The sequence below is a fragment of the Solea senegalensis genome, linkage group LG9 (genome assembly GCF_019176455.1).
Source record: "Solea senegalensis isolate Sse05_10M linkage group LG9, IFAPA_SoseM_1, whole genome shotgun sequence".
Taxonomy (NCBI): domain Eukaryota; kingdom Metazoa; phylum Chordata; class Actinopteri; order Pleuronectiformes; family Soleidae; genus Solea; species Solea senegalensis.
The window spans coordinates 24,549,108-24,569,423 of record NC_058029.1 but is presented as its reverse complement, the minus strand read 5'-3'; the positions used below and the strand labels follow the sequence as shown (position 1 = coordinate 24,569,423).

Here is a 20,316-nt window from a genome sequence, read left to right as displayed (position 1 = left end):
CTGCGTTTGGCATTTTATTTGTGAAACCCCTTTAAGTGGTGAGCTACAATTCTGAAGGACAAAACTGGAGAAAGCACGAAGAGACCTCTGTTTCCCACACTGTCAAAAGCTTCAGTTTCTGTGATGTTTTGAAGACGACAGCGACAGTTTAAGACATTTTCTTTAAAGATGAATTACAAAAATGTCATCATTTTCATCCAAATCAGTTCTTCAAAAGTGATGTTTTCTGTGGAGACAGCTGGAGACAACAGCAACATGACACCAGTAAAAAGTTTAACAGGATAAACCCTTCTGGACCCCTGCTGCATACACACAAACACTCCCTCAGTCAGGTCTGATAGTATTGCCTGACAGAGCTGTTTCCAGATGAACGATGCAATTAATGTTACATAATCTGTGTTCGTGGACAACCAAGCAAAAGACTAAATAAATGATAATAAAAATAATAACATCAACAACAAAACGTTACGCACTGCAGGGGAATTTCAAAATAAAAGTGTTTGTTTTGATATGGAATGGTAAATAGTTCACAATAAAACGTATTTATACTAGAAAAAAACATACAAAAATAACTCATTAAAACTTGATCTTGCATGAAGACGTGCATGTGGTCAGTGTGAGAATCCTTGTGACGATGACGATGATGATGATGATGATTATAAAAGACAAACAGGTTTAGACTCCATTCTCCCCAACAACCTCACTCTCCTCTGTTGATTGACAGGGGGGCCTCTGGACCTGTGCAGCACGTGACATGACTGCATCATCATCATCATCATCCCGGACAGGTCCCGCGCGCACTTGCCTCGGGCGCCAACTTTCCAAAGGAATCTCACTTTAACTATCAAAAGTTTCTCCATCATTGTCGTTGTCGTCTTCTCTCACTCCTCTTTATATTTTTTTTCCGCCTCAGAACTTCTCACTGCTTGCGCCCGAGACGTTCAATTTCTATTTATTTCGTGCCTCCCCCCCAACCCCACCCCACCCCACCTCACCACCACACACACACACACACATTACCACGCGCGCGCGCGCACTCTCCCTGTCTCCCTTTTTTCACACCTCCTCGCTCACATTAAAACCCCTGACTCCCCTGTTGTCAGGCCCTAATTCTCCTCTCATCCATCCATCCATCCATCCATCCATCCATCCCACCGTGTTTTTACCTTCCTCTTATCCTTCCCGCCACCTCGTTATCTCCCCCGTTTGACTTTAATTAGTTAATGCATTAATTATCTACGCCCCAATACCTGCACCATTAACATACCCTCTCCCCCCGTGGCTCTCCCCTCCCTCACCCCCCCCGCCTCACCTCGTGGCCTCTGGGCTGAGATGCTTTATGGACACATGGCTCCAGGGCAAGGCACACACACACACACACACACACACACTGTCCCTTCACCCCACATGCCTCCTTTTTCACCTCTATTTCCTTCTGCCTTCCACCTCTTTGCCCCCCACCTATTTCCCCTGTCATCTCTCTCCCTCCGTCTATCTTTCTTCTGTCTCCACACTCTCCCTCCCTCTCAGTGCCTTGCAGCTCCCTCCTGCCGCTCTCTCTCCCTCTCTCCCTCTCTCTCTCTCTCTCTCCCCGGCGACGGAATTATGAAAAATGCGCCCATCGACAGAGCGCCTCAGCTTCGATTAGCCGAGATGGGACATGACAGGCCGCGATCAATACTTATACCGTCCTATAACGTGTCAACTAATGAATCAATCTCGGCTAAATTTTCCATTTTTCAAAAGCCGACGCGAGAGACTGGAATATCCTCTTTTGTAAAGATATTATTATCGATTTCGTCGGCAATTTGACATCGGGGGTAGTTAATTCCACTCTAGAATAAAATTGAAAACACTTGAGATTGAAGTGAGAGAGGGAGAGAGAGAGGGAGGGCGGGAGGGATGGAGGGGCAGGCAGGAGGGGAGGGGGAGACGGCTGTTGACTTGATAAAAGAGAATGGGAAGATGGAAGGAAGGGGAAAAGAGGGTTGGAGGAAGAGATAGTACTGGTGGTGATGCAGAGACAGCAGCAGTCTATCTATCTATGTGTATGTCTGTATTTCACACACTAACATACAATAAAAATGATGTGAAAATAAAGTCAAATACAAGTGTGAGTGAGGTTTATAGGATTAAAGGTGAAATAAGAAACACTTCACGATTTCAACCAAAGAAAACCACAGAATTCCAAGGGAGTATAGAAAAAAACAAATGTCAGTGATTATAATAAGACTCATTATTTCCTGTAGTTGTGATCAATATGGCACAGAATCTAAAGTTTTAGACACCAGAGGAGGTTTGGATGATATGATTTCAGGATGTTATATAAAGATGTTTTCTATCGAGGCCGTGGCTCAGCAACGTTATTAACACTAGCAGATTTTGTGATACATTTTCTTCGTTCATATTTATGTATAATAAGAAATAAGACATAACAGACGGAGAAAGAAAACAGGAGCATATCCGAGAATAACAACATCTGCCACATAAAAACAATTATCTGAAAGATTAATAATGGTCACTTGTGTCCAGGAGGAGACATTCTGTGTTTGCTCACTGTATTGACATAAAAATAAGATCAAGTTGATTAACTTTCAAATATCATTACAAACATGTGCCACTGTTTTTGGCTGTAATGAACTAAAAGTAGTTGCCATTCTGTAAAGGATGACCTACCTACAGGAAGTAGAACTCCTGAAACAGGAAGTAAAGTCTAACATTGTCCGATCATCACAAAACTTGATATGTGAGTCAAGAGACCGTCCTGGAACATGTTTATGGACACACCTTTCACCCAACAGGAAGTCAGCCATTTTAAATAGGAAGTGCCCTCTAACTTAGCACAGGGACGCTGAAAATAGTCCGAGCTGAAAATAACTAGGACAGAAAATAACTAGTACCGCAAGCGGTGAATGAATGGGAGATGAGCTAGAGGACTCACGTAGCGTCGTGGGCGCACGGAGACTCGCGAGCCCTCGAGCTCAAACACGTTCATTAACACTTGCGTTACTGGTTATTATTGGAATTGTTGAATGATTTTTTTTATTTCTGTGTTGTCTGTGTTGTCTTTTTTGCCTTTTGATTTTCTTTATGTAATCTCTTTATTGGCTTCTTAGTTATGGCTCATTGCTGTATTAATAAATAGTAATGTGTATGGTATAAACATATATAATGTTAAGATGATCAGATAACAGTTTAACATTTTTTGGCACAAACATATGGAGTCCCTGCACGACACTGTAGAGGTAGTCAGGTTCTTTTACCTTTTTGTCACCTGCAAATGCGTTTTGGGCAAGTCTACCTCAAGCTTTTAAGTGAGCAGCTACAACAGTTTCCAAATTTAAAGTGGGGAATCTGCACATAACAATAAAAAAAATAAAAATTTCTGTGTGCACGAATCACCATCACACAAACACACAGTCACTTTCACATACTGCCAATCCCACTCACTCACACACGCCCTCCCCCCAGCAGAAGCAGCAGGAGTCTCCTCCCAGGACTAATAAAAAAACCCTCCAGTCACTGGTCAGGGAGCACGGAGGAAGCTCACTCTCTCAGGTGAGTGTTGGGACAGCACAGCATGCAGAGACACCACATGTCTCACTTTTACAGCTAACTTTCTAACTATATTATTGCATTTAGTAGCTTATAATGTGGTTATTGCTGTTGTAGTCATAGTTATAGACTTGTATAAGTCTACTTGGATGTGTTTTCATGGTATTGCTGCATTCTTTCACAGGTCTAACACTCAAAACAACCATGAAGTCTGTAGCTCTGGTCCTTGCTCTGGCAGTCATCACCGGTAAGTATTTCTGGTAAAAAATTTTTACAATAAGCATATTTTTCACAAGTTGTGTGTTATTCAATCATCCATTCCATATGTGTCCACCCCAGGCTGCAATGCCCGTGTGTTGCCCCAGGCTGATGTCTCTGTAAGTCGCTGGGAGGACACCGTGGACCGGTTCTGGCAGTACATCTCTGAGTTGAACAAGCAAGCCGATGGAGTCCTGCAAAACGTCAAGAGCTCTCAGCTCAGCAGGGAGCTAGAGTAAGTTTGCTTCCTTCTAAGCCTTACCTTACCTTCACCTGTGTGTGTGTGTTGTGCAGAAATTTTTCCTCCCATTCAAACTTGATGCATTTGGCCTTTGACCTTCATCTATATTCCTAACTATTTTCCCTGCTCTTCTGTTTCCAGCACCCTGATCACTGACACCATGGCAGAGCTGAAAACCTACAGAGATGACGTCCAGACCAAGCTGACCCCCTTGACCGAAATCTCCACTGGTCAGGTGGCTTGGAACCTGCAGCATCTGGCCAACAAACTGCAGAAGGACATGCTGGATGCCAAGGATCGCACCACCGACTATCTGGGTGAGCTCAAGAGCATGGTGGAGCTGAACAGTGATGACGTCCGTGGCCGTGTCAGTGCCTACACCAGCAAGCTGAGGAAGCGCCTGGACAAGGACACCGAGGAGATTCGCAAGTGAGTTGAGTGGTGGCTTTCAGACCTCTCTTCAAATCTGTGTCTTCTGAAACCTAAATGTCTCCTTCTTCTCCACCGCCAGCACCGTGGCCACTTACATGGGCGAGCTCCAGTCCCGCACTTCCCAGAACCTTGGCACCGTGAGGGATCATGTTGAGCCCTATGTCCAGCAGACCAGGGACACCGCCTCCAAGAAGCTCAGCGACCTCTCTACCATGCTGCAGAGCCAGGCTGAGGTTCTGAGCAAGCAGCTGGAGACCCAAGCCGAGGGCTTCAAGACCCGGGCCGATGATCTGAAGACCCAGGCTGAGTCTCTCAAGACCCAGCTGGAGGCCACTGCTGAGGAGCTGCGCGCCTCCCTGGAGGGCAAGATTGGCGATCTGACCGATCTGCTGTCCCCATACGCCACCAAGATCCGCGAACAGCTTGACGCTGTGGTTGAAAAGGTCAAGGAAACTGCTGCCTAAACACAGACTGAGGGTTTTTAAGAGGGGGTTAAGAGTTACTGATATCTTCATTTAAGCGTCTTGTGTTCAAGATAAAGGGGTTTTATTAGTGAAAGGAGGAAGCATGGATGCTTTGTTTTACAGCGACAGCCTTTCTCCTCATTTAATCAATTTCCTTTCTCATTGAACACAAGCACCACAGTTAATAGCACAAACAGGGGACAACTATTTGTAATATGCCTTGCTTTTTTACTAAACTGCTTCAGCCGTCTGACGACCACGCCTCCCTTAAAAGTTAGCATTGCGTTTCTTTATACGTTTTGTTTGGTTGTAAATATAACTGCTGTGTTTGAGCCACACAGGCAGGTTCTCCAGCCTGTATCATCCTCTCAACGATCCAAACACAGGCGTCGTTGACATTTCAAAAATGCACTGAATATGTGATGATCAAAAGTTAAGGGCACATGCCGTACTGTACTATATTTTTATACATTTTCAGTCGATGCTGAACCACTGGAGCGACTGTGTTTCTTTTTGTGGCTCACAGAAAAAGTGTAAAAGTGTAAAAACTAGTGAGAAAAAGTGTAATGCTGCCTGCCTTCTGTTCTTCTGTGTGAACACACAGTGTCACATGTCACATGTCCACCATGCTGCTCACTATCAGCACCCTGCCTGTGGCTGTGGTGCTCTGAACAGTGCTGAGTGAATAAAGAACCTGGGAAAAAGATGCTCTGTTGCCACTGTTCTGTTTTTCTGAACAAAGATAATAATACATAATAATACTTAATTTAATTTAAAAGCGCCTTTCAGGTCACTCAAGGACACTTTACAAACAAGATGAATTAAAATCACACAATTACGTAAAAAACAAAAAAACACATACAATCAACACAATAAACCTGATGATCAAACTGTCTTGTAATTTGACACAACAATATGGGTATTAGTTTTTTTAATGACTATTTCTATGCCCTCTGGTCCATACCACACAGATTATAAAGAACCACACAAGAAAATTACAGGTATTAATACGTGACATTATAAAGTACTACCATCTTCTACAGTATACATTTAGAGTTATCCTACCATTGTCCTATAATATTTCATATGTAAACAGCCTCTTTGTGCATCATCCACGTTTATGATCAAAATCTGCAACCAAAGTCTTTCACAGTAGAAACTTTGAAGACATTCTTTATTTCTCTTTGCAGACCCGTGGTTCCCAGACTTTTCACACTCCTGTACCCCTTTAGACGTTTCACCTCCAACCATGTATTCCCACACAAATGCTTGTCTGTGCAAAGCTACAAATTTGTCCAATGCTTTTTTGCACAAGTCCCTGCTGGCTGCAATTATATAAGAGGACTTATCTGAAGCTATTGTGTACCTTTAATCACCATCTCTCTGACACAGGTCTGAACACACCTTCATGTTTTTGCCAAGCACATCCGAGTAAAGTAAAACAACAGTTTATTTACCTTCTTCTTCCTTCCAAAGATCTCTCTTTCTCCCCCATCCTCAGCTTTGTGGTTTTCTAGAGCGGGCATGTTAGAGCAAATCAGATTCCCCTTTTTTCCCAGCAGGCATTTGGGAACACTCTGCTCTCCAGATTAAATTAATCTTAAAACTGTAGAGCTGAACCTATAAAAGAAATAAATGTCTGTTAGACAGATTCAAACCACAAGTTCACACAGTTTAGATAACTACAGAATTGAATTCCTGAAAGTAACACCCAGATAATGTGACTGGGAGCCAAGCTACTGCTGCATAAAAACTTCACAAACGACTCTTGGTCCTGTGTACAGTGTCACAGAGGTGTAAAAAAGTACTACAAAGCACCAGTGTCCACTACTGGCTAATAGCCGGAAATGATACAAGAAGCAGGTACACATTCATAATCATATGCAATGGTTAAACCTGGGTGAAGATGGCGCCCGTGTGTGGCCTGCCGTCTGTCGCGGCAATGCTGTGTGTGTTTGTGTCACTTTTAACTCTGAATGTCTACTCTCTGCTGGTGTACGATCGCCAAACTCTACTAAATTTTCGACTACAAACAAAAGATTTAGTTCATTTCGATCATCATGGCCATAAAACCTTGCCTCCGCTCCTATCGAGGATCCCAACTTACCTCTGCCGTGCCCCGGCTTCACCTCTGCGGCATAAGTGCACTCGCCGCCGGGGAAAACGCAGCGGTCAGCTGGTAAGGCTGAAGGCCTGTCTGCGTCTTTCGTCAGATTGTAGGATCAACTTTTCCCGGCGCTCTCTCTGGCTCCACTTGCCTACGGACGCCAGTGTGATTCCTGTCATCGGCCCGATCCGGGTGTCTCAGCTCCGTGGTCGCTGCGCTCCTCGTCCCTGCTGGCGCGGGGTAAATCTCCGCAACCTGCGGCCTCTGTATTGGGCTCCCCGGACAGCTGACGTCGTTGACCCGCCGGTTCCTACCAGGATTGGCCTGGCAAGCAATCCCTGTTAGAGCAGCATGAAAAACTGTAAATGTAATTTCGTCTGCCGTCACCAGTGGGTGCTGATTTTGACCTGGAATATTTTCATATAGATTTGTATGCAGCTGCCTCCATCATGTGGCGAAAAAAAGGTACTGCATGAAAATGAACAAACAGACCACTCAGTTGAGTGAATCCTTTGCAGTGTTGCCATGGCAAGACTGTTGAACAATTTGTTATCATATTCAGCACGCATCATCTACCATGTGTTTTATGTGTTTTCACTAATTTTGAGTTTGATACGATGAACTTTGTAAAAGTTATAAGAGAAATTGTGAACTTTTCAAAATGTACAGTTTTTGCATAGGCATCTTCAGCAAGGGCCCATCATCGATTGTCACAAGTTTGGTTAAGATCTGACCTTCCATTGCAAAGTTATAAGAGTTTGTTTTGTGTTGTGAAGAATCGTGATTTTCGCCAAATTTGACGCCCTTTTTCTTGTATGCCATGATACTTATTGGAAAGATTTTGATACCTTTCGATCCTCAACTTGTCCACAGTGACCTCACCAAGTTTGAAGTTGATCCCATGAAAGTTGTAGGACAAGTTTGTTCAAATACCATTGGTGCGAAATGGCCAAAATCTGCATAAAATGTACTTTTAATCCAAGATGGCTGCTTTCCTGTTCGTTTTAGAGCATAGGCTACGCTGACTTTTTTGACCGTCCCGACCTAAGGAACGTGTGTACCAAGTTTCATGCATGTACATTAAACGTGCTCCTCAGGAGGACAAGTTTTAGGGGTTTTAAGAGTTTCACCTTTTGTTGTGAAAAATATGAATGAACGCCAACTTTGGCGCCCCCTATCTTGTACGCCATGATACTTATGGAAAAGTTTTCGATAACTTTAGATCCTCAACTTGTCCACAGTGACCTCACCAACTTTAAAAGTGATCCCATGAAAGCTCTAGGACTAGTTCATTCAAATACCAGACGTCATAGTGTCTGCCGTCACCAGGGTGCGCTGTTTTTGAAAGTGAATATTTTCATATAGGCGTCTTCAGGACCGGACTTTCATCAATCCTAGCAAGTTTGGCTCAGATTGGACTAGGATTCGCAAAGTTGTAGCAGTTTGTTTTTTTGACACAAATATCTGACTTTGCAGTGTTGCCATGGCAACACCGTTGACGCCTATATGAAAATATTCACTTTCAAAAACAGCGCCCCCGGTGAAGGCAGACACTATGACGTCTGGTATTTCGCAACACACAACAAACTCTTATAACTTTGCGATGGAAGGTCAGATCTTAACCAAATTTGTGACGATTGATGATGGGGCCTTGCTGAAGATGCCTAGGCAAAAACTGTACATTTTGAAACAGCGCCTCCTGGTGGTAACAGAAAATACAAGTTCACAATTTCCCTTATAACTTTTACAAAGTTCATCGTATCAAACTCAAAATTAGTGAAAACACTCAAAACACATGGTAGATGATGCGTGCTGAATATGATAACAAATCGTTCAACGGTGTTGCCATGGCAACACTGCAAAGGATTCACTCAACTGAGTCATTTTTCGCCACATGATGGAGGTACCTGCATACAAATCTACATGAAAATATTCCATGTCAAAATCAGCACCCCTTGGTGACGGCAGACAAAATTACATTTACAGTTTATCATGCTGCTCGAACAGGGATTGTTGTATCCACTTGAAATTTGATATGTGAGACCTCAGACCCGTCCGAAACATGTCTGTAAAGGATGACTTACCTACAGGAAGTAGAACTCCTGAAACAGGAAGTAAAGTCTTAGCACAGGGACGCTGAAAATAGTCCGAGCTGAAAATAACTAGGACAGAAAATAACTAGTACCGCAAGCGGTGAATGAATGGGAGATGAGCTAGAGGACTCACGTAGCGTCGTGGGCGCACGGAGACTCGCGAGCCCTCGAGCTCAAACCCGTTCATTAACACTTGCGTTACTGGTTATTATTGGAATTGTTGAATGATTTTTTTTATTTCTGTGTTGTCTGTGTTGTCTTTTTTGCCTTTTGATTTTCTTTATGTAATCTCTTTATTGGCTTCTTAGTTATGGCTCATTGCTGTATTAATAAATAGTAATGTGTATGGTATAAACATATATAATGTTAAAATGATCAGATAACAGTTTAACATTTTTTGGCACAAACATATGGAGTCCCTGCACGACACTGTAGAGGTAGTCATGTTCTTTTACCTTTTTGTCACCTGCAAATGCTTTTTGGGCAAGTCTACCTCGAGCTTTTAAGTGAGCAGCTACAACAGTTTCCAAATTTAAAGTGGGGAATCTGCACATAACAATAAAAAAAATAAAAATTTCTGTGTGCACGAATCACCATCACACAAACACACAGTCACTTTCACATACTGCCAATCCCACTCACTCACACACGCCCTCCCCCCAGCAGAAGCAGCAGGAGTCTCCTCCCAGGACTAATATAAAAACCCTCAGTCACCGGTTAGGGAGCACGGAGGAAGCTCACTCTCTCAGGTGAGTGTTGGGACAGCACAGCATGCAGAGACACCACATGTCTCACTTTTACAGCTAACTTTCTAACTATATTATTGCATTTAGTAGCTTATAATGTGGTTATTGCTGTTGTAGTCATAGTTATACACTTGTATGAGTCTACTTGGATGTGTTTTCATGGTATTGCTGCATTCTTTCACAGGTCTAACACTCAAAACAACCATGAAGTCTGTAGCTCTGGTCCTTGCTCTGGCAGTCATCACCGGTAAGTGTTTCTGGTAATTTTTTTTTACAATAAGCATATTTTTCACAAGTTGTGTGTTATTCAACCATCCATTCCATATGTGTCCACCCCAGGCTGCAATGCCCGTGTGTTGCCCCAGGCTGATGTCTCTGTAAGTCGCTGGGAGGACACCGTGGACCAGTTCTGGCAGTACATCTCTGAGCTGAACAAGCAAGCCGATGGAGCCCTGCAAAACGTCAAGAGCTCTCAGCTCAGCAGGGAGCTAGAGTAAGTTTGCTTCCTTCTAAGCCTTACCTTACCTTCACCTGTGTGTGTGTGTTGTCCAGATCTTTTTCCTCCCATTCAAACTTGATGCATTTGGCCTTTGACCTTCATCTATATTCCTAACTATTTTCCCTGCTCTTCTGTTTCCAGCACCCTGATCACCGACACCATGGCAGAGCTGAAAACCTACAGAGATGACATCCAGACCAAGCTGACCCCCTTGACCGAAACCTCCACCAGTCAGCTGACTCAGGACCTGCAGCTTCTGGCCAACAAACTGCAGAAGGACATGCTGGATGCCAAGGATCGCACCACCGACTATCTGGGTGAGCTCAAGAGCATGGTGGAGCTGAACAGTGATGACGTCCGTGGCCGTGTCGGTGCCTACACCAGCAAGCTGAGGAAGCGCCTGGACAAGGACACCGAGGAGATTCGCAAGTGAGTAGAGTGGTGGCTTTCAGAACTCTCTTCAAATCTGTGTCTTCTGAAACCTAAATGTCTCCTTCTTCTCCACCACCAGCACCGTGGCCACTTACATGGGCGAGCTCCAGTCCCGCACTTCCCAGAACCTCGGCACCGTGAGGGATCATGTTGAGCCCTATGTCCAGCAGACCAGTGACACCGCCTCCAAGAAGCTCAGCGACCTCTCTACCATGCTGCAGAGCCAGGCTGAGGTTCTGAGCAAGCAGCTGGAGACCCAAGCCGAGGGCTTCAAGACCCAGGCCGAAGATCTGAGGACCCAGGCTGAGTCTCTCAAGACCCAGCTGGAGGCCACTGCTGATGAGCTGCGCGCCTCCCTGGAGGGCAAGATTGACGATCTGACCGATCTGCTGTCCCCATACGCCACCAAGATCCGCGAACAGCTTGACGCTGTGGTTGAAAAGGTCAAGGAAACTGCTGCCTAAACACAGACTGAGGGTTTTTAAGAGGGGGTTAAGAGTTACTGATATCTTCATTTAAGCGTCTTGTGTTCAAGATAAAGGGGTTTTATTAGTGAAAGGAGGAAGCATGGATGCTTTGTTTTACAGCGACAGCCTTTCTCCTCATTTAATCAATTCCCTTTCTCACTGAACACAAGCCCCACAGTTAATAGCACAAACAGGTGACAACTATTTGTAATATGCCTTGCTTTTTTACTAAACTGCTTCAGCCGTCTGACGACCACGCCTCCCTTAAAAGTTAGCATTGCGTTTCTTTATACGTTTTGTTTGGTTGTAAATATAACTGCTGTGTTTGAGCCACACAGGCAGGTTCTCCAGCCTGTATCATCCTCTCAACGATCCAAACACAGGTGTCGCTAACATTTCAAAAATGCACTGAATATGTGATGATCAAAAGTTAAGGGCACATGCCGTACTGTACTATATTTTTATACATTTTCAGTCGATGCTGAACCACTGAAGCGACTGTTTCTTTTTGTGGCTCACAGAAAAAGTGTAAAAGTGTAAAAACTAGTGAGAAAAAGTGTAATGCTGCCTGCCTTCTGTTCTTCTGTGTGAACACACAGTGTCACATGTCACATGTCCACCATGCTGCTCACTATCAGCACCCTGCCTGTGGCTGTGGTGCTCTGAACAGTGCTGAGTGAATAAAGAACCTGGGAAAAAGATGCTCTGTTGCCACTGTTCTGTTTTTCTGAACAAAGATAATAATACATAATAATACATTTAATTTAAAAGCGCCTTTCAGGTCACTCAAGGACACTTTACAAACAAGATGAATTAAAATCACACAATTACGTAAAAAACAAAAAAACACATACAATCAACACAATAAACCTGATGAACAAACTGTCTTGTAATTTGACACAACAATATGGGTATTAGTTTTTTTAATGACTATTTCTATGCCCTCTGGTCCATACCACACAGATTATAAAGAACCACACAAGAAAATTACAGGTATTAATAAAGTACTACCATCTTCTACAGTATACATTTAGAGTTATCCTACCATTGTCCTATAATATTTCATATGTAAACAGCCTCTTTGTGCATCATCCACGTTTATGATCAAAATCTGCAACCAAAGTCTTTCACAGTAGAAACTTTGAAGACATTCTTTAATTCTCTTTGCAGACCCGTGGTTCCCAGACTTTTCACACTCCTGTACCTTTAGACGTTTCACCTCCAACCATGTATTCCCACACAAACGCTTGTCTGTGCAAAGCTACAAATTTGTCCAATGCTTTTTTGCACAAGTCCCTGCTGGCTGCAATTATATAAGAGGACTTATCTGAAGCTATTGTGCACCTTTAATCACCAACTCTCTGACACAGGTCTGAACACACCTTCATGTTTTTGCCAAGCACATCCGAGTAAAGTAAAACAACAGTTTATTTACCTTCTTCTTCCTTCCAAAGATCTCTCTTTCTCCCCCATCCTCAGCTTTGTGGTTTTCTAGAGCGGGCATGTTAGAACAAATCAGATTCCCCTTTTTTCCCAGCAGGCATTTGGGAACACTCAAATTAACTCAGATTAAATTAATCTTAAAACTGTAGAGCTGAACCTATAAAATAAATAAATGTCTGTTAGACAGATTCAAACCACAGACAAACAAATGTGAATGGGAGCCGAGCTACTGCTGCATAAAAACTTCACAAATGACTCTTGGTCCTGTGTACAGTGTCACAGTGGTGTAAAAAAGTACTACAAAGCACCAGTGTCCACTACTGGCTAATACTCGGAAATAATACAAGAAGCCGGTAAATAGAAGAATAAAACAACAGCAACAAAAACATGGCAAAATTCAGGCCCACATAACATACAAGGGGACTGACTGTATGCTTTTTCATTCATAAAATATTTGGGTATTTTTAAATGAATGGATGATTGGAAGACTCAGAATGGCGCTTGACATGCTAAACTTGAAACTTCCTAATACTAACAGGTTGAAAGGGTGCCCCCTAGTGGAGGCCATCACACTCCAGTTGAGATGCCAGATAAAAACTTGAATGAATCGGTATCGTGGGCTAACCATTGCTTAAATGAAACAACACTATGTGTACGACGGATTTACTGTGGAACGAGTGCAGGAAGTCTGTGGAACAACTGTGGAAGTCCGAACACTCCACGACAGAAAACACAAAGTTTGCCGACTTCTCAACCGTCACTCCGAGTTGAAAAGATGTGGCCATGAAGAATTTCTGAAGTGAATTCCACTCAAAAAATCTTGTCAATCAGCAGTTTGACAAAATACAAGCTTCTTGGCCCCCGCCTGTCCTTGTGCTGCTGCTGCTGCTGCTGTATACACACAAGCACTCCCTCAGTCAGGTCTGATAGTATTGCTTGATTTCAGATGAAGGACGCAGCATGCGAATAATGTCACATTGTTTCTGCGAACAAAGACCAAACAGAGTAAAAGTTACGCACTGCAACTTTAATGTGACACTATGAACTCGCTTTATTTTCACAAACATAGTAGCACAGGCACAGACACTGTCACACAAATACAGCTTTGGGGCAAGTGTGTTGACATGAACATGTCCCTGCATGTCTGCTAGTATCCATCAGATCATTTGAATGCAAGGTTTGATTTTGCCTGGGAACCATTTCATGCATGTAATACCCTGTATGTAATATCTCCTTATTTAGGTGTTATGAAGTGTGGTTGTATGAGGTATTGCCACCTTTTCAACACCGACATCGGCTTCTGCTATTTACCATGAACTCATCTGGGAACTACACCAAACTCCATAGAGACAATGTGTGTTTTTAGCAAGCAGAGACTCAGGGCCTGCTGTTCTTCTAATGCTGTTCTTCTAATTTGAATGAAGGACAAAACAAAGAGTGAAAATCAGGCCCTGAAATTACAAATGAGCACTTTTGGATAGATGGTGCAATGGTTGAACAGCTCCTCTGTGCTGTGATGTAAAACTCTCGGTTTACAGACGTCAGTTCCCAGGCTGAACATACTGTTTTTTGTGTCACAATAATAGTTTTGAATTACACATTTTTCCCCACGTTAACTGTATCTGCCCCAACAGAAACACTCTTACATAAGGAAATGTAAAGCAGGTACAACAAAGTTTCATTTATTTTATTCCATTTATTTATGTTTTGGTTAGTTAGTTTGTTTGTTTGCTACACATCTGGATCATGATTGTCCTAAAGTCAGATAAGTCACTCTCAGCAGGTTTTTGTCTTTGAAGTGTGAGGCAGAGACCAGTAGAGGACACCATTTGTCCCTCGTTGTCGTCCTCTCCTCGCCGATGACCCCCTTCACTTGAATCTGTGCTGTAGAAGGTACAGCTGTGTTTTCTTTTTTTTTTTTTGGAGGATTAAAGGGATAGTTCAGGCTTTTTGAAGTGTGGTTATATGAGTTACTGACACACAGTCACAGTCTCTGACCGCCCGCCAACTGGTTCCAGGAACCACTGTAGACAGAAACACAGGGAGCTGACAACATGGCTGTCAACGGGGACACAAGGCAAAACAGATCTTTACCAAAAGCTCACCAAATAAAATCTATGCTTGCTTGGGTCCATATAAAATAACACTCTGTAATCCACTCACACAACAGTTGAGTTGAGTTGAGTGCTGCCCTGCTGCCTCAACCACTAAATTCAAAGTAGTTTGTGACTTCAGTGTCTGGAATTCTTTGATGGAATTCTGAGATTGACTTTGGAGAAACCTCACACACCTCAAGTTCAGGATTTCAAGATGCCACCATACACACACGGCTACTTTTACTGACTACAATCATACACATGTGTGCACAAAAGACCATGTAGTGAGTTGTTGGGGATTAGTACTTCAACGATACGTTTGCCGACTTCTCAACCGTCACTCCGAGTTCTAACTCCAGTGTTCCGTTGTAAATGGAATGCAGCATTAACTACTTCACACACACGTACCAAAGGCAGCAGTAAACCAGCGACTGCTCCTCCCTCTAAAAAGATTGTTTTCCATTATGAACTTTGGTACAGGAGAAAGGGATTTACACACTTTCATTTCCAGAAACTGAACATTTATTTTAGGATTTAGTTTTGGGAAAACTGAAATGCTATTTTAGGAAAATGGGTCCCAGACTTTGCCGTCCTCCTCCTCTTGTGTTTGGAGATTGCTTAGTTTATTCACTTTTATTTCCTTAGTCACTCAGTCTTGGTCTGTTATATCCACGTTTCTGTGATTGTCTACACTGTAATGTTGATGATGATGATGATTGGTGAGGATGGATGTCTGATCTCTATTTGGTTTGCAAAACTTGATACTTACCTAACCGCTGCACTTTTGAGGAGAAAGTCCACGATGGATAATGGAAACACACACACCAGGCTACAGTGTCAGCAAGAGATGAAACATACAACTGGCACATAGAAAAGACTAGGACAACAAAAGGAGTGGAAGTGGCAGAGTAAGGTAAGTAGTAAGGTGACAGCTGCATGTCTTCATATTTTCACTGTGATATAAAAACATGTTTTCCTCTTGTATCTGTGTGAAAGGGCAGCGCATGCAAAGTGAAAGAATGACTAACTACCATGACAGAATGTTTTTCCCAAACTGAACTGGTGGTTACTTGGAACCCAGACAAGTGAAACTTCGACGTTAAACTGTTCACTGTTGCAAGGATCAGACACGACGGGTGAAAACAGGAAAACCACAGACATCCTGCCGGTTCAGCACTTCTGCTCCGTCTGTTCTTGTACGTTGTCTGACGTCTGAGCACTGCCCAGCAACAGAGACATAAGTTCCAGCAAATGATCAGGTGCTGTCTAGCCCATGACTGCTAATAACCCCTCCGCACAAACTCCTGCAGAGATTTTAGCCTCGATCACAACCTTTCTCTTGTCTCCATCCTCTCCCTGCTGTTCAGAGCTGGCACACAGCACCAGTCACTGCAGGAGCCCATGGCCAAACACTAAAACAGCCCGTTTATTACAAGCTTGTTATTGCAAATTGGGAACATGCAAGACATGCACTTTCATGCCCAAGTGCCTCCTACAACTACTCAAGAGGATCTTAAATGCACGCAAGCACAAGCTCGTACATAAACCCACTGGCCACCTCATGACAAAGGTGAAAGAGGATTAGCCGTTCAGAGAGAAAGTGTGAGAGCGGCTCAGGCGATAGTGGGTCATTCATACATAGCAATAGTCCCTCAATCAGCAACAAAGCTACTTTACAGACTGACTGGTGTGAAAGCAGCCTGTGAACTGTCAGAGACAGACACCCCGGCTCTTACTCAGGTCACATTGTAAAGAGGGTTTACTGCAGTTCACTCACTTTATTGCTTTCGGCTGCAAGATTGATCGCATCTGTCGAAATCTCCACTTTTGTTGAGACAAAGGAAATCAGCCAGTTCTAAATTCAGCAGTAAATAAAAAAGAATTGAGAAGTTGCAGTAAAGCCGCCTGTCTGCGTAAGCCCTTCCACTTCACGCATCGGAGATTTGTTGTAAAAAGCATTTTTATATTTTAATACATTTGGATGTATTTCAACCCATGTGGTTGCACTCTTTATTTCTCTTAAAGGTCACTTCTTCTTTCATAAGTTTATAATCAATAATATGATCATCTTAATATTTGCTTTAGGAAAGGAATCACACAAAAGCAGTTGAGATTTGCTCCAACGCTGACATTTCACTTTATCTGTAACAATGATTTCATTTAGTCACGTACTGACACTTCAAACTTTAGATACATTTTATTTCAGTAAAATATAAAAGTAAATACAGTGTCATATTGTTTTTTTCTTTATTTAAAATTTATATATTATATATATTACAATTAAAATGATTGACATTATTAAAATAAAATCAATAAATGTGTGGTTTTCCAAGAGCTTCGGCTCATTTCATTCCAATACATTCAATTATTTCTCTCGTTCTGACTAATTCTGTATAATAATAATAATAAGAATAACAAACCTGAATATTAATTACAGTGAGGCTGAGGACCAACATGAATTGTTTGACTCATCACTTCATTCGACAGAAAGCCCGATAATAACCTGTTGTGTGTGTGTGACAACACATTCAAAGGTTGAAAGTGTTTCTCCCAGCACTGAACTCTGCTCCTTCTACATCACATCTCACCTTTATCTATCGTCACCGTTGTTTCTGAGACTCTGATCCTGGAGGAAAGCAGTTTCAATTCGACATCATTTATTATTATTACTCAGCTCTAAATGTGCACTGAGGACACGTTTGTGATATTAATGCCAGTGCTTGTCGATTGGCCCACTGGTGGACATTGGGGGTACTGCAGTTGGGCTTCAGACACTGAAATAAAATGATTTTATTTACCTAAAACCTCTACTCTACTCTACTCTACTCCACTTTGTTTAACTCTACTCTAGTGTGATCTATTACACTCTGTTCTACAGTATTAAAGTCAGCTATTTTCTATTCTATTCTATTCTATTCACAGTATTGCTAAATCACAGCTATATGTGGCATGTGGAGTTACTGTAGTGTACTTTTAAAGTACAATATTTTTTAAAATGTTTTACTCTACTCTGTTTACTCTACTCTATTCCAGTGTAATGTATTACACCCAACTTCAGTCTGTATCACTGTATTGTAGTCAGCTCTTTTAAAGTACAATATTTTGGACATGTTTTTACTGTAAATATACAGTTATTTGGATGGAGATTAAATTATTTCTTTTTTGTGAAATATGGGTGTTGGAAGTTTTCTGAAAAACCTCTGACGTGGATAATTAAATCAAGGTTTGTAGGATAAAGTGGGAAACTTTTCCAGTTGTATTCTTATTTCTCTTTCTTTTTTTTCACATTCAAATCAACGTGATAGAAAAGAGAAACAATTAGAAACAAAACAAAAAGACACAACCAATTATATCAGATTTGTGTGTTTAAAATCATTTAATTCTCTGTATGATTTACCTACAAGTGTCTTTTTTGTACACAGTTTAGATAACTTTTGTAATAAACCAGATGCTTTGTAGGTAAGAGCTATTAACCTCTGTTATCTTGTTATGTCTGTTATTATGATCCACTGTACTCGGCCATGATAGTGCTGATCAATGAAGGGGGCAGTGTCGGCTGCAGAGTTACCACGTGTTACGTGCTGACTCGGGACCCAGTAGTTTTGCGTCACCCCGCTTCATTTGAACCGGGCTTATAAAGAGGGAACACACGCATGCACAGAGACGCCCGCACACATTAGCGCGAAACTCGATTCGTTTGTCTCCTCCTGATAAAAGCAAAAAGAAACAGGTATGTTTTTGCATTTTATTCACACTAATTACGTGACTGCTGGAACTAAACACTGCTGTTTGTTGCCGTGTGATTCAGACGCAGGCAACTGAATAGATGGCGCTCCACAGCGCTGTTTAAAAAAGTGTGATGTGACTTTGTTTTTCTTTCTTTTTTTAAATCAATGCAGGTGAATCATTTAATCAGCCGATGGTTTCAAATGACGACGCTTTGTGTTTTTATGGTAAATTATTGAAGGGTAGGAGTTGGGAGGAGCTGTCCACTCCATGTGGTGCTGACGCACGGGAGGAAAACATTGCATTTCTGAACCACAAAAATGAAATTAAACAAAAATATCCCCTCCCCCATCTCTCCCTCCCTCCCCCCCTCTCTCTCTGCAGCCAAGATGAGACTGTACCTCGCAGTTGCCGTGCTGATGCTGGCTTTTGTCGCATACACAGGTATGGCTGATGTCTGATGTGTCATGTTCCATTACAAATAAAACATGTGGCATATTTTAAATACTCATGTATTCATGATTCCCCCGGCAGAGGCTCAGGATGACACCATTGAGGAAAGGTTCAGCGCATTCACCGATCGGGTGGCTGAAATGAGCAGAAATCTGGCCGAGAAGGCCAAGGCAAACATGCAGGAGTTCCAGAGCAGCGAGTTTGCAACCAAAGCCAAGTATGCGCGCAAAACGCAACATCGTCCACATAACTGTTAAACTTGATATTCAGATGTTGACTAACTTTTTCATTTTCTTTTTTCTCTCTCTCCCTGCTAAGGAACTGGATTACTGAGCGGGTTGAGGCTGTGAAGAACAGCTTTAACTAAAGAACTCAGATGTTTCATGTCTGCGCACATGAACTGACTCTGTGAAGTGAAATGCCACAAAAACACACAACGAATAATAATTTTTTTATTTTCTTCTGTTGAAATTCTGTGTTACACTGAATATTTATCATGTCAAGATAATAAGACGTGTTGTGTACAAGGCTGTTTAATGTTTGACAAGAAATAAATGAACATTGCTGGTCTTAAACTGTGTCACCACCATGTGTTATCTATCTATCTATCTATCTATCTATCTATCTATCTATCTATCTATCTATCTATTTATCTATCTATCTATCTATCATAAATCATGCAAACTAAAAAAAATAAAATGAAAACAATCTTCCTCAGCTGTTGCTGCACGGCTGCTGCAGTGCAGTGTTCTGCATACAAATGAATGAATGAATTAATAATATCACTTTTATGACTAAAATTCAACTCATAATTTGACACTAGTTGACATAATATTTTATAATAGTACGTGAATTCAGGTGACATGTCTCCACCGTCCATAGGCAAACCTCCGCCCTCGTCAGACCATGACAGATTTAAAACTGAATGAAACCTTCTGTAACATGAAAGCAGACGTTCTTACACTGCACACATATTTTGTAGTAAGTGATAAAGATCAATATTTACAAGACACATAATCTGCACATGTTGGCTTATAGTTTTGACCTACAATCTCTTTATGGCACATGGAAAACGGGTCCTTTTTTGTCATCACTTTACATTTTCCCTTTAATAAAAAAGAAATCTTTTTTAAACTATACACTGAAAGCCAAAAAAACGAGATTCATTATTTCTCTTGCTCTTTCAGAATTAAACCACATTACGTACATGTGACTGTCACAGCATGAATAACGTCCCTTATCAGGATGCATCGTGTATGTAATCAGGTTGTCAATATTTTCCATATTAATACATTTATTTTGAG

At 42.0% G+C, this 20,316-nt stretch overlaps 3 protein-coding genes across 3 annotated transcripts; all 3 read left to right on the top strand.

The window, feature by feature from the left end:
• Positions 1-3,510: 3,510 nt before the first annotated feature.
• On the top strand, positions 3,511-5,656 carry LOC122774153 (apolipoprotein Eb-like). Its single transcript, XM_044033207.1, has 5 exons — positions 3,511-3,558; positions 3,740-3,802; positions 3,895-4,048; positions 4,196-4,483; positions 4,566-5,656. The coding sequence occupies exons 2-5, from the start codon at positions 3,760-3,762 to the stop codon at positions 4,948-4,950; spliced, it is 870 nt and encodes a 289-aa protein (XP_043889142.1). The 5' UTR covers positions 3,511-3,558; positions 3,740-3,759; the 3' UTR covers positions 4,951-5,656.
• A 4,161-nt stretch (positions 5,657-9,817) lies between these two features.
• Positions 9,818-11,995, top strand: LOC122775289 (apolipoprotein Eb-like). Its single transcript, XM_044035138.1, has 5 exons — positions 9,818-9,899; positions 10,081-10,143; positions 10,236-10,389; positions 10,537-10,824; positions 10,907-11,995. Exons 2-5 carry the CDS (start codon positions 10,101-10,103, stop codon positions 11,289-11,291), a joined length of 870 nt encoding a protein of 289 aa, XP_043891073.1. The 5' UTR covers positions 9,818-9,899; positions 10,081-10,100; the 3' UTR covers positions 11,292-11,995.
• Positions 11,996-18,466: 6,471 nt separating this feature from the next.
• Positions 18,467-19,587, top strand: LOC122774903 (apolipoprotein C-I-like). The gene is made up of 4 exons (XM_044034498.1): positions 18,467-18,563; positions 18,944-19,003; positions 19,094-19,229; positions 19,331-19,587. Exons 2-4 carry the CDS (start codon positions 18,949-18,951, stop codon positions 19,377-19,379), a joined length of 240 nt encoding a protein of 79 aa, XP_043890433.1. The 5' UTR covers positions 18,467-18,563; positions 18,944-18,948; the 3' UTR covers positions 19,380-19,587.
• The last annotated feature ends 729 nt before the right edge of the window (positions 19,588-20,316 follow it).